The sequence below is a fragment of the Phyllopteryx taeniolatus genome, chromosome 3 (genome assembly GCF_024500385.1).
Source record: "Phyllopteryx taeniolatus isolate TA_2022b chromosome 3, UOR_Ptae_1.2, whole genome shotgun sequence".
NCBI lineage: Eukaryota > Metazoa > Chordata > Actinopteri > Syngnathiformes > Syngnathidae > Phyllopteryx > Phyllopteryx taeniolatus.
Window position 1 is genome coordinate 8,808,523 of NC_084504.1, and position 13,331 is coordinate 8,821,853.

General features: G+C 39.8%; 1 protein-coding gene across 1 annotated transcript in view; it reads left to right on the forward strand.

Moving 5' to 3' along the window:
* si:dkey-215k6.1 (transmembrane protein 132B) overlaps positions 1 to 13,331 on the forward strand; it is a 229,339-nt gene that overhangs the window by 202,703 nt on the left and 13,305 nt on the right. Inside the window, exon 7 of the mRNA XM_061766865.1 lies at positions 12,186 to 12,412. Within this exon, the coding sequence (XP_061622849.1) occupies positions 12,186 to 12,412 (227 nt within the window). The remainder of the gene's footprint in view (positions 1 to 12,185; positions 12,413 to 13,331) is intronic.

The following is a 13,331-nucleotide window of genomic DNA, read 5'->3' on the forward strand; positions in this document are numbered from 1 at the left end:
ATTTTGCACCGTATGGCTTTGACCTTTTCCTCTCTATGTTCACGACAAATAATGACAATCCCATCATTCCGCATGATTTTTTTATAACAGTTTGAACAGACTGTTTGCATTGCTGCAAGATTGTATCTTGCGTTTTAAATGTTCCGAATTGTATTTGTATATAAGTGATTATCAGTGATTGTTTTACCACTAGAGGGATCCCACGTTCCACAAGTGGTACTGCATCCATCCATCCATTTTCTACCGCTTATCCGAGGTCGGGTCGCGGGAGCAGTAGCTTTAGCAGCGACGCCCAGACTTCCCTCTCCCCAGCCACTTCATCCAGCTCTTCCGGGGGGATCCCGAGGCGTTCCCAGGCCAGCCGAAAGACGTAGACTCTCTCGCGTGTCCTGGTTCGTGCCCGGGGTCTCCTCCTCACCGAACTCCTCCCATACCCGAGTTTTTGCTTCAGCGACCACCAAAGCTGCATTGCGCTTGGCCAGCCGGTACCCATCAGCTGCCTCAGGACTCCCACAGGCCAAAAAGCACAGAAGTCCAATAACAGAAGACCGCTCGGGTTCTGATCGGGGGGGCCGTTCCTCCCATTCACCCCCTTCCACGTCTCACTGTCATTGCCCACGTGAGCATTGAAGTCCCCCAGCAGAACGATGGAGTCCCCAGCCCTCTAGCCCCTCTTGAGAGGCCCGGTACTAGAGCCAAAGCTATGTGTGGAGGCGAGTCCGACTATATCTAGTCGGAACTTCTCGACCTCACACACCAGCTCGGGCTGCTTCCCTGCCAGAGAGGTGACATTCCACGTCCCTAGAGCCAGCTTTTGTAGCCGGGGATCGGATCGCCAAGGTCCCTGCCAGCTCGCACTGCACCCGACCCCTATGGCCCCTCCCACAGGTGGTGAGCCCATGGGAAGACAAGTGGTACTTGTATCGCAATTTGGGAATTACTGCCCAATAAAAACGCCAATAACTGGCAAATCATGATGCCAAGAGAAAACCATTTAACATCATATTTTTGGGGAGGCTGGGGGCACATTTAAAATTACCAATAGATACTTAAACCTATCAAGAGGCACATTTTAAAGCATTCTGTTGTCACTCTCTTGCTTTCAAGAAATAAGAGACTGTCATAGTACATAACTTCGATGAAAAGACTTTCGCTCGCACAGTTCTCCAAATGAGAGACAACGCTTGCTTGTTTCAAGCTGTTTATTCGTTGCTCCCAAAACTGACATATCAAGCAAAAGAAAATTAACCACTGTATATTTAAACAACAGCTTAATGTTAACATATACTCTCGTCCCTTGTTTATCACGGGGGGTTACTTTCCAGAAACCCCCCTCTGTGATAAATAAAAATCTGTGACATAGCAACCATATATTTATTTTATTATTTATATATCTTTTATTTTTGTCCACGGTAATTGTAAACCTTCGAACAACTGCCACTTTGACACACAGAGCAGCAGCACATAAAACAGACCATGTGAGAGCTCAGTACTGTCTGGCATGCTGTGCCACAAGGTGGTACTACACTGAATCCTAAATTGGGACATGTCTGTATACTGTGAAAAACCCTTCAAAATGATCTCTTAAAAATCCATACTATACCACAGGTTCACTGTATTTCTAGTTGTTGTGATTATATCTATTATGCAAGGTGAGTACACCCTTAGGTCCACCTTCCTCTCCTGCTAAAACTTCCCGTGTGACTTTTCCAGTCCGCTACCCTATTGAACATTTTGACTTTGTTTTGACTCCCCGCCGCACAAAGCAGCGCAATGAACTCGTAACTCCTCACTGTGCATGCTCGCACACTGACAGCTTTTTAAAATGCACATCAAACGTCACTTTTAAGCCCGCCGAGCGGACGGACACAATGTCAGACTGGCCGCCGACTGTCACCGTGAACCAAAAGTTTCACTCGCAATCGTCCCGCACTTTAGTGTACACGCACGCAGTTTTCACAGAGGAATGAAAATGTGTTACAGTAGAGGTACATAGAACATGTCTTCTGAATTTGACACACCACAGAGAAGAGTGTAATTAACAACCCCCCCCCCCCCCCCCCCATTTAAATCATTAAAACAAATCAAGTATGTAAAATGAGGCTTCAAAATCACACAAAAAACAAGTCCTTCTCTCCGCTCTCAAATGCTGTGGGAATGTTCGCTGAATTTGCTGAAACCACGTCCCACTCAATTGTCAACAGTCAATCAACTCATCTCAACTTTGTTTATGAAGCACTTTGAATACAATCACAGCTGAAAACAAAGTGTTGGCCACAGATAATAATCAAAATTTAAGAAATAAAAACAATTTAAGATTAACAAATACCAAATACATCCATCCATTTTCTTCACCGCGTATCCTCAATAGGGCCGCAGCCCGCTGGAGCCTATCCCAGCTATCTTCGGGCGAGAGGCGGGGTACACCCTGAACCGGTCGCTAGCCAATCGCAGGGCACATAGAAACAAACAACCATTCACACTCATATTCACACCTATGGGCAATTTAGAGTCTTCAAGCACGCTACCACGCATGTTTTGGGGATGTGGGAGGAAACCGGAGTGCCCGGAGAAAACCCACCCAGATACGGGGTGGGTTTTCTCAACACTGGCTGTTGAGTAGGACTTTAAAAAAACAAAACAAAAGAAGTAAATACGTGTGTGTGTGTGTGTGTGCGTGCGTGCGTGCGTGTGCGTGCTCACGTGTGTGAAGTAGGGCGTGGTCACAGAGTGTGACCCGTGTCACGCCTCCATAAAACATGGCCACACGGGTCGATAACTAATTAGCAGCTAATTAGCATACTAAAATACACAGCCAGCAGTAGTCATAAACACTAAAGACCACACATACGGCATGGAAGTTAGAAACTTAACTATCTTCCCATCAAGCTACTTTATCTAATTACCTCTTACAATATTACCAGAGTGGAAGCAATGCAAGACCATGGTAATTTTTTCTTTAATTTATTATTTTTTCACTCAGTATTTTATTTTATTACTGCACCCCATTTTATATTTTTTACTTCTTCCATCAACTTTAACATTGAAATTAATTATAATACATCTTCTTCACAGAGTATTTTATTTCATCTATTTTAAAATTGTATTTATTTAATTTTTACTTCACCCTGTATATTATCTATTGAGTCCTGTTATTTATTTATTTTACATTTTGACATGTACTTTTTTTTTTACTTTCATTTTTAATCATTTATCCTATTTATTTTTAGATTTTTTTTTTTTGTCCTGCATTGTCACTGATGGTGTAATGGTACACTCACCGGACTTTGGCGCAGGCAGCGTGGGTTCAGTTTCCACTGAATGACAGTGTGAATGTCAGTGCGAATTGTTGTCCGTATCTATGTGTTCCCTGCGACTGACTGGTGACCAGTTCAGGTTGTAGTCCGCCTTTCGCCGAAGTCAGCTGGGATAGGCTCCAGTGCCCCGCGACCCTGAACAGTATAAGTGGTCTTGAGAATGGATGTACTGCATTTATTTGTTTTCATTTAATTAGATTTTCTTTCATTTTTATTTTACTTTATTTCACTTTCTTTTACATTATTTTGATGTAATACATTTTTTATTTTACTTCACCCAGTTATTTGATCTACTGTATCTTCTGCACTCTGTTTTGAATTGTATTTTATTTTAATTTATATCATTTTTTATTTTATTTGAATTTACTGCACCCGATATCTTCTTGTATTTTATTTGATCTTCATCGTATATTATATATGAAATAAGTAAGCCGTAATGGTGATGCCCCTTAGAAGTGCTTTATAGTCATGAGCAAAATAGAATATTTGTTTTGATATATTAATTCTCGGGGGGGGGGGCATCATATATTGGGGGGGTGGGGGTGGGTTTCGGCAGAGGTGGGCAGGTGGGGATAAAGGTTTCCCACTTTAAGCGTTGTGGACGTAACGAGCTGCGACAGTGGACTTGATTTGCCGGTTGCGCCAGTAGTACAATGTTAACTCGTTCACATTTGACACTTGACACGGAACGGCCACGGAGAGAGCGGTAAGTGGATGTCAACATCAAGTGGCGCCACGGACCACCCGGGTGAACCCCCCTGGAGAGAAGGGGCCGTGGGAAGCGGGGTTGCTCGCACCTTCACATATTAATAGCAGCTCATGGCGAGAGGATGAAGAAGGGAGGGCGCACTAGCCTTATATCTTTGAGCAGAGCCAGACCTCCGCCAAGGCCACACAAATAATAAATAGTTACACCTTCATAGATGCACATGCCACACATTCGTCTGACTTTATTATTATTATTATTATTATTATTGTTTGTATTATTATTTGTATTATTATTATTATTATTAAGTATATTTATATTTTAAAATAGAATTTGTCATTGTTTTTTGAAATATTATTTGCTTGTAATTCAATCAAAAATAAATTCAATCAAAAATTGTTTTGAGGCGGCACGGAGACCGACTGGTTAGAGCGTCTGCCTCACAGTTCTGTGGACCGGCATTCAATCCCCGTCCCCGCCTGTGTGGAGTTTGCATGTTCTCCCCGTGCCTGCGTGGATTTTCTCCGGGCACTCCGGTTTCCTCCCACATCCCAAAAACATGCATGAATTGGAGACTAAATTGCGACTGTGAGTGCGAATGGTTGTTTGTTGGTATCTGCCCTGCGATTGGCTGGCGACCAGTTCAGGGTGTACCCCGCCTCCTGCCCGATGATAGCTGGGATAGGCTCCAGGACGCCAGCAACCCAAGTGAGGAGAAGCGGCTCAGAAAATGGATGATTCACAATTTCATGATAAATTCGTATATCATACTTTCAAGATCCAATGGACCCCCTGCTATCCACAGGGGATATCATTTATTTTAGAATTTTATTTAGAGACCCAAATATGATTTTTTTTTCTGTAAGGGAAGGAAGTGTTACTCCACAAAGTCAGTGGCCCCGCAAATGCGCTAAAACTTTTTCAACTTGCACGACTATAAAGTCAGCTTTGACTCGCTTTAACTCCAAATACTATTCCGTATTCTTTGATCTCTTTGACTCATTTAAATAACTCCGCGTGACAATTCAACACACACACACACGCCACATGTGTAAAGTTAAAACTTAACACGCACACACACTCTGAGGCCATGCAAGCAGACATATTGGGGCCACCGTTGACTTATATCCCTATGCTAATAAGGATGCTAATTCGCACACGCACACACACACACACACCTTTTATTTCAGTCCACTAGACGGCCTGACAAAGAACCAAAAAAGAGAAAGTGTTTGAAGTTAATTCGAAGAAGTTGATTGTATTTTTGTAGACTTCAACACAATAGAAAAAGGAGAGAAGGGAAGGGAGAGTTGAAAGTGATTTTTTTCCCCAGCATGCAACAGTGCAGCAGTGGAATCCCCAACCAACTACACCACACTTGGAAATTCAAGTCCACTTCAAGGCGACACAACTTTCACTTAAAAAATGTTCACCTTAACTAGCTGGTGTCATAAATGGTATTTAAACCTCACGCCCAGTTTTATTTTTTAATGTCACTCACATGTTAAAATGTATTTTTCTTGTTCCTGTTCCTCTGGAATCAAAGAAATACAATGTTTGAAGTTACAGCATATACATAAAAATATTTTTTAAATCTGTCAATCTTTAACTGTTAACTTTTATTTAGTTTTTTACGCATTTATTTTCCATATCTCAATCTATTTTGTATTTTTCATGAATTCAATCTGAGTATTTGTTTTTTTTAACTCAGATTAAATTAAGACTTGTTTTATTTAAAATAAAAAAAAGGATACCTTTAAGCATTCACGGTGGTAGCCCCAAAGATAGGCATTTGGTGTCAGAAAGGGGAATGAAACCTATTTTTTAATGCAAAACACACTGAAAAATCATGTTTTCCCTGGTCGTTATTCTGGACAAAAAAAAAAAAATGTCCATGTAAACATTTGAGGTAAATGCATTTGGTTCCAGAAGTGGGACACAACCCTTACACAGTTTTTCTTTTTAAACGTGACAGACGTAGAAAAACTATATTCCATGTTTATGTAAAGAAAAAGTTGAATTTAAGCATAAATAGCAAACGTATTTGTTGTCAGACGTGGGACCCAAACCCACTACACCCTTTTTACAACAAAATGACACAGAAAACTTTTTGTTTCTCGTTCTGAAATTAAGTAAATTTTAGGCATTAACAGCAAAGATACTTGTTGTCAGACGTGGGACAAATAACTTTTTTTCTCATTGTTCCTTAAAAAGGTTGATTTTAAGCATTTACAATGAATGTACAACCCCAATTCCAATGAAGTTGGGATGTTGTGTTAAACATAAATAAAACAGAATACAATAATTTGTAAATCATGTTCAACCTATATTTAATTGAATACACTACAAAGACAAGATATTTAATGTTCAAACTGATAAACTTTATTGTTTTGAGCAAATAACCATGAACTTAGAATTTTATGGCTGCAACACGTTCCAAAAAAGCTGGGACAGGTGGCAAAAAAGACTGAGAAAGTTTAGGAACAGGCTGATTGGGAACAGGGGGGTGCTATGATTGGGTATAAAAGGAGCTTCCCTGAATTGCTCAGTCATTCACAAATAAAGATGTGGTGAGGTTCACCTCTTTGTGAACAAGTGTGTGGGAAAATAGTCCAACAGTTTAAGGACAATGTTCCTCAATGTACAGTTGCAAGGAATTTAGGGATTTCATCATCTACGGTCCATAATATCATCAAAAGGTTGAGAGAATCTGGAGAAATCACTGCATGTAAGCGGCAAGGCTGAAAACCAACATTGAATGCCCGTGACCTTCGATCCCTCAGGCGGCACTGCATCAAAAACCGACATCAATGTGTAAAGGATATCACCACATGGGCTCAGGAACACTTCAGAAAACCAAAGTCAGTAAATACAGTTCGGCACTACATCCGTAAGTGCAACTTGAAACTCTACTATGCAACAACACCCAGAAACTCTGCCGGCTTTTCTGGGCTCGAGCTCATCTAAGATGGACTGATGCAAAGTGGCAAAGTGCTCTGTGGGCCGACGAGTCCACATTTCAAATGGTTTTTGGAAATTGTGGACGTCGTGTCCTCTGGGCCAAAGAGGAAAATAACCATCCGGACTGTTATGGACGCAACGTTCAAAAGCCAGCATCTGTGATGGTATGGGGCTGTGTTTGTGCAAATGGAATGGGTAACTTACACATCTGTGAAGGCACCATTAATGCTGAAAGGTACATACAGGTTTTGGAGAAACATATGCTGCCATCCCAGCAACGTCTTTTTCATGGACGCCCCTGCTTATTTCAGCAAGACAATGCGAAACCACATTGTGCACGTGTTACAACAGCATGGCTTCGTAGTAAAAGAGTGCGGGTGCTAGACCGGCCTGCCTGCAGTCAAGACCTGTCTCCCATTGAAAATGTGTGGCGCATTATGAAGCGTAAAATACGACAACGGAGACCCCGGACTGTTGAACAGCTGAAGCTGTACATCAAGCAAGAATGGGAAATAATTCCACCTACTAAGCTTCAACAATTAGTGTCCTCAGTTCCCAAACGTTTATTGAATGTTGTTAAAAGAAAAGGAAATGTAACACAGTGGTAAACATGACCCTGTCCCAGCTTTTTTGGAACCTGTTGCAGCCATAAAATTCTAAGTTAATGATTATTTGCTAAAAACAATCAAGTTTATCAGTTTGAACATTAAATATCTGGTCTTTGTAGTGTATTCAATTAAATATAGGTTGAACATGATTTGCAAATCATTTTATTCTGTTTTATTTATGTTTAGCACAACGTCCCAACTTCATTGGAATTGGGGTTGTATTTGGTGTCAGAAGTGAGAATTGGAACCCACACACAGGTGTTTTAATGTGACATGTGCATTGTTCGAGGATAAGTCATGCATTGTCCGAAAGGGAAAGGTTTTTGGTGTCAGAAATAGGAATCAAGCTGTACTCCTATTTTTCCCTTTAAAAAAAAGAGGGGCGAAGAGTGGCATGGACACACACCTTTTGAAAAGTCATTTTGGTCTTGCTCTGGGAAAATCTTATTTTAAGCATTAATCAGAAAAGTATTTGGTGTGAGAAGTGGGACTCACAACCATTTTCATAGTGTCTGCCTCAAAGGTAAAGCTATTTATTGTCAGAAGTGGGATACATATCTTCTTCTTTTTTCAATACGCCACCGTGGCTCAGAGGCGATTGGCATCGGCGTGGCCCTTCTCAAGTGACGGACAGGTGGGAGGCGTAATCCCATCAGCGGGCTAGTTATCCTGCACCCTCAGGCCCCGCCCCCACGGAGCAACGGTGCTCCCTGATTGGATGAGAGCCTCCCCAAAGTCTGATGGATGGCCTTCCCCGCAAGCGGGCTGCAACGGCAAATGTGGCGAGATGTAAAGCGAGCGAGCGCGTGCGAGCGAGCGAGATGGATGAGTGCAAATGCAGACGGATGTGTGGCCTCATGGGGGATGAAGAATGTCAAAGAAATGTGGAGTTTTTTTACAAAGTGCGCAGCCCGCCCTTATTGAGGCGAAACGGGACGCAGTTTTTTATAGTCAACATGTTTTGAATCAAACTCCCAGTCGAAGTTTACTGTCAAACTAAACAAAACAAAGACAATTACCCTTTCTGTATTTACCACAATCGAGTAGATTTGTCTTGGGAAAGTCTGCTATCTTAATGCTAGAGCACAATGCAAAACGCCATAGATGGGCTAATGAAACTAGCATCAATGTTGCAGTCGTATAACCCTTTGAGCACAAACATTGAAGCAACACTTGTAGACAGATTATATAGCAATACTCACAGGCATGTTTTCTTTATTCTCTGTGAAAAAGGACTAATAATCTCAATGTATTATAGTGCCCCCAGGTGGCCAAGGCGCGCACAACAAAAGGAGCAGCGCAATGTCCATTGATTTGAAGCAAAAAATGTGCCAAGAATGGTTTCATTCTTTACATTCTTTTTATGTTAGTAGCACGAGTACTACTGTTGTCATAAATTACATCATTATGGAGTGCTATATTTCTTAAATGAAATAAATACATTACAAACATTTTTTTGGGAGGGGGGCAGGATGGAATATATTAATGACATTTCCAATCATTTCACAACAGGAAAGAAGATTTGAGTGTTTTGACTGACAAGCGTGGTCACGGGACGAATTCATAAGTCATGGCACCACTGTATATTGAAAACTTAACAGTTTAGCATGAAAACTAACTGAGAAACACGGGTTGTCTGAATAATTATTGGTTTTATTTTACATTCTAAACTGTTTTTTTATTTTAATATATGTTTATTTTTATACTTTGTTTTACCATTTTATTTTTAATGACGTATTAATTAAATTTTACAAAATCATATATTTTTATGTAATTTTGAAAAAATATATTGACATTAAGTTGACAATTTTATTCTTATTTATTTTTAATCAACTTAAAAAAATAAAATCAATTAATATAATTTGTAAACTTGTATTATTTATTATTGAATAACAATTTGTTTTAAATGTTGCTTTCTGCTGCAATTGTACTTTCAATAAGTTTTATTGCTTTAATATAAGATAAAATTGGGTTTTACTTTACATTTTTTTAATTTATAACATTTTTAAAAATATCCAGAATTTAAATTATTTTATTATTCTTATTAATTATTATTTCACTACAAAAATATAAAAATATATATGCAATTTTATTTTTCATGAGTTTAAATTGCCCACCATGCCGCCCATAAATAAATATATGACCCTAGTGAGTATAAGCGCTACAGAAAATGGATGGATGGAGTTTTTCTTTTTTGTATCGTATTTTTATTTCTGGCAGGGTGCCCGACTGGTTAGAGCATCTGCCTCACAGTTCTGAGGACCGGGGTTCAATCCCCGGCCCCGCCTGTGTGGAGTTTGCATGTTCTCCCCGTGCCTGCGTGGGTTTTCTCCGGGCACTCCGGTTTCCTCCCACATCCCAAAAACATGCATTCATTGGAGACTCTAAATTGCCCGTAGGCATGACTGTGAGTGCGAATGGTTGTTTGTTTCGACGTGCCCTGCGATTGGCTGGCAACCAGTTCAGGGTGTACCCCGCCTCCTGCCCGATGACAGCTGGGATAGGCTCCAGCACGCCCGCGACCCTAGTGAGGAGAAGCGGTTCAGAAAATGGATGGATGGATGGATTTTATTTCTACTGGATCTTTTTAATTGTAATACTATTATTATTATCCTTCCATCCATTTTCTGTACAGTTTATCCTCACAAGGGTCACGGGCGGGCTGGAACCTATCCCAGCTATCTTTGGGCGAGAGGCGGGGTACACCCTGAACTGGTCGCCAGCCAATCGCAGGGCACATAGAAACAAACAACCATTCACACTCACATTCACACCTACAGGGAATTTAGAATCTTCAATTAACCTACCTAGCATGTTTTTGGGATGTGGGCGGAAACCGGAGTGCCCGGAGTAAACCCACGCAGGCACAGGGAGAACATGCAAACTCCACTCCAATAATAATAATAATAATAATTATTATTATTATTATATATCCCTCTACAGATAGATACTGTAACCCGCCTCTCGCCCAAGATAGCTGGGATAGGGTCCAGCACACCCGCGACCATTGTGAGGATAAGTAGTACAGAAAATGGATTATTATTCCTATTATTATTATTGAAATAATCCAACAAATTGGTTTTCTTTTATTAATATAAAACATTTTTTTTTAAATCTAAGCGGTTTAGAAAATGGATGGATGGATATTAATATTTGTTGATTTCACATCTTTGAAAAAATAATTAAAAAATATATAATATTTATTATTATTCATTATTGACATTATGCAGTTGCTGGACATTTCATTAGGTACACACTATAGTGTGCTTAATTTTTTTAATTTTAGTGTGCACCCCTTTATTACACCCACATGTATGTATTCAGTAGTCTTTGGACTCAGGATGTATTGTATGTACTCAAAACATTTTGTATTCAGAATCTCTTGTCCTTGGCTCATGTATATGATACAGTGTAGGTGTACCTAATCAAGTGGCCCGCCCATCCAGTGAGCATCTATAGCCCTAATTTATAATGTGTATAATTAGCTGCTTAATTAGCATATACCGCTAATTGTATAGACCCCCACGCGTGATTGGGCATTTCTATTTCAACTCACTGAAAGTGAGTTGCTCTTATTTGAGAAATGACAACGAAGCAAACAACTGTTGTTTTGAAGCGTTCAAAAACGTTGTGGCAAGGTTTCCTACGATTGCTTTTGTGGCGCTTGTTTTTTCCCCCCCCCTTCTTCCACTGCACACTTGTTCAAGTGCTGAGGCCGCCGCTTTTTGCCTCTCAATTCCTCTCGTCTCGCTTTGCCCGTCGTGGTTGATGTGCCAAAGCAACCCAGATTAAATCCATTCTTCAGTGTCCTCAAAGCTCACACTCAGCAACACACACACAGACAAACAATACACTTGTTCACTCAGTATGTGTGTGTGTGTCTGTGTGCACATGTGTGTGGTTTAAAAAAAATACTATTGGATGGATGTTTTTAAGTTTATTTCTTTTCACATTTTTGGTGCTGACTCAGCAAAAGTCACTCTCAACCTGTTTACTATAAAAGTACAGCTAAAAGTAATTTTGTTTATCATCATTTGTACTGTATTTTCTTATAACATATATTTTGTGTTTGAGGTGATGTACTCCATCCTCCACAGTGTTTGTCACTGTCATGATTTTTGTTTATTAATATTTAGTTTTAGTATATTTTTATTTTAGCATTTCATAACACATTGCTTGGTATTACATTATAGTTTTTAATACAATACTGTGTATAATTTTTTTGTTTTACTGCATTTAATAGTCTTCATTTTATTTTATGATATGGTATTCTTGGTAGTTTATTTTAATTATAGCATATTTTGTTTACTATATTACAATTCATTTTTGGTAATATTTTTCTGGTGTCATCATTGCTGCACTATTTGTTTTAGGTTAATCATTCTTTTTTTTTTTAGCAGATTTGTAAAACATTGTTCAAGCTCTATTACTCACACACAAAAATCCTCTTATTTTCTTAATTATCCAATCATATTTTTTTATAATCTGTGAAACTCTATCTCATATTGAGTATTTTATATTCATATGGCTTATCTTGAATGATGCCTTCGAGTCCTGCTGCGCTTCAGTGGCCTTGTTTTTTTCCTCTCTCAGGTGTCTTCGAACTGCGATGAGGTTCTGGTGAATGGCAAGGAGATGCGCGGGCGTCACAGGGTGACGGTGGCCTTCGCCTACATGCACCTGACGGCGAGCCTGCCGCTCACCGTTTGGGTGCCTAAGCTGCCTCTGCAGATCCATGTGTCTGACACCGAGCTCAGCCAGGTCAAGGGCTGGCGCGTGCCCATCGCCCCCAACACCGCCGCCAATGCCAACAACAGGAGGTGATGTACTCCATCCTCAATATTTGAACACAATAAAAGTTCCATTTGGAAACCGTTTTCTTGTTTTTTGGGACAATGTCTTTTTTTATGAAAGAAAGATGACTTTTTCGTGAAGAAAATATATTTTGGAATAATCTTTCGTTAATATTTGTTCACAAAATAAAATTTATTTTTTTTTGCAAAAAAAATAAATCTCAGGTTTAATTACGCTTGAATGAAACATTTTTTCATAAAAATCTTTTTCATAAAACAAAATTCATGAAAAATCGACTTGTCAAAAAATAGATATAGATACATATTTCATCCGTCCATTTTCTGAGCCGCTTATCCTCACAAGGGTCGCGGGAGTGCTGGAGCCTATCCCAGCTATCATCAGGCAGGAGGCGGGGTACACCCTGAACTGGTTGCCAGCCAATCGCAGGGCACATACAAACAAACAACCATTCGCACTCATATTCACACCTACGGGCAATTTAGAGTTGTCAATCAACCTACCATGCATGTTTTTGGGATGTGGAAGGAAACCGGAGTGCCCGGAGAAAACCCACGCAGGCACGGGGAGAACATGCAAACTCCACACAGGCGGGGCCAGGGATTGAACCCCGGTCCTCAGAACTGTGAGGCAGACGCTCTAACCTGTCGCCGCCTTATACATAATTCTTAATTTAAGATTGTGATCTTTTCATGAGAATAAATGATGTTTGTGAGAAAAGTTTAATTAAACACTCATCCATAAATAATGACAAATTATTTTAGCATAAGTGTTTGAAAAAAATAACTTTCCATGGAAAATAATAAAAAATGTTCTTCATGAATACATTATTTTTTTTGTGGTAAAAAAAAATACATCTCTTTTATATCTATCATGAGAATAAATAATGGATTTTAGAAAACAAATATCATATTTTTTTGCATTTTA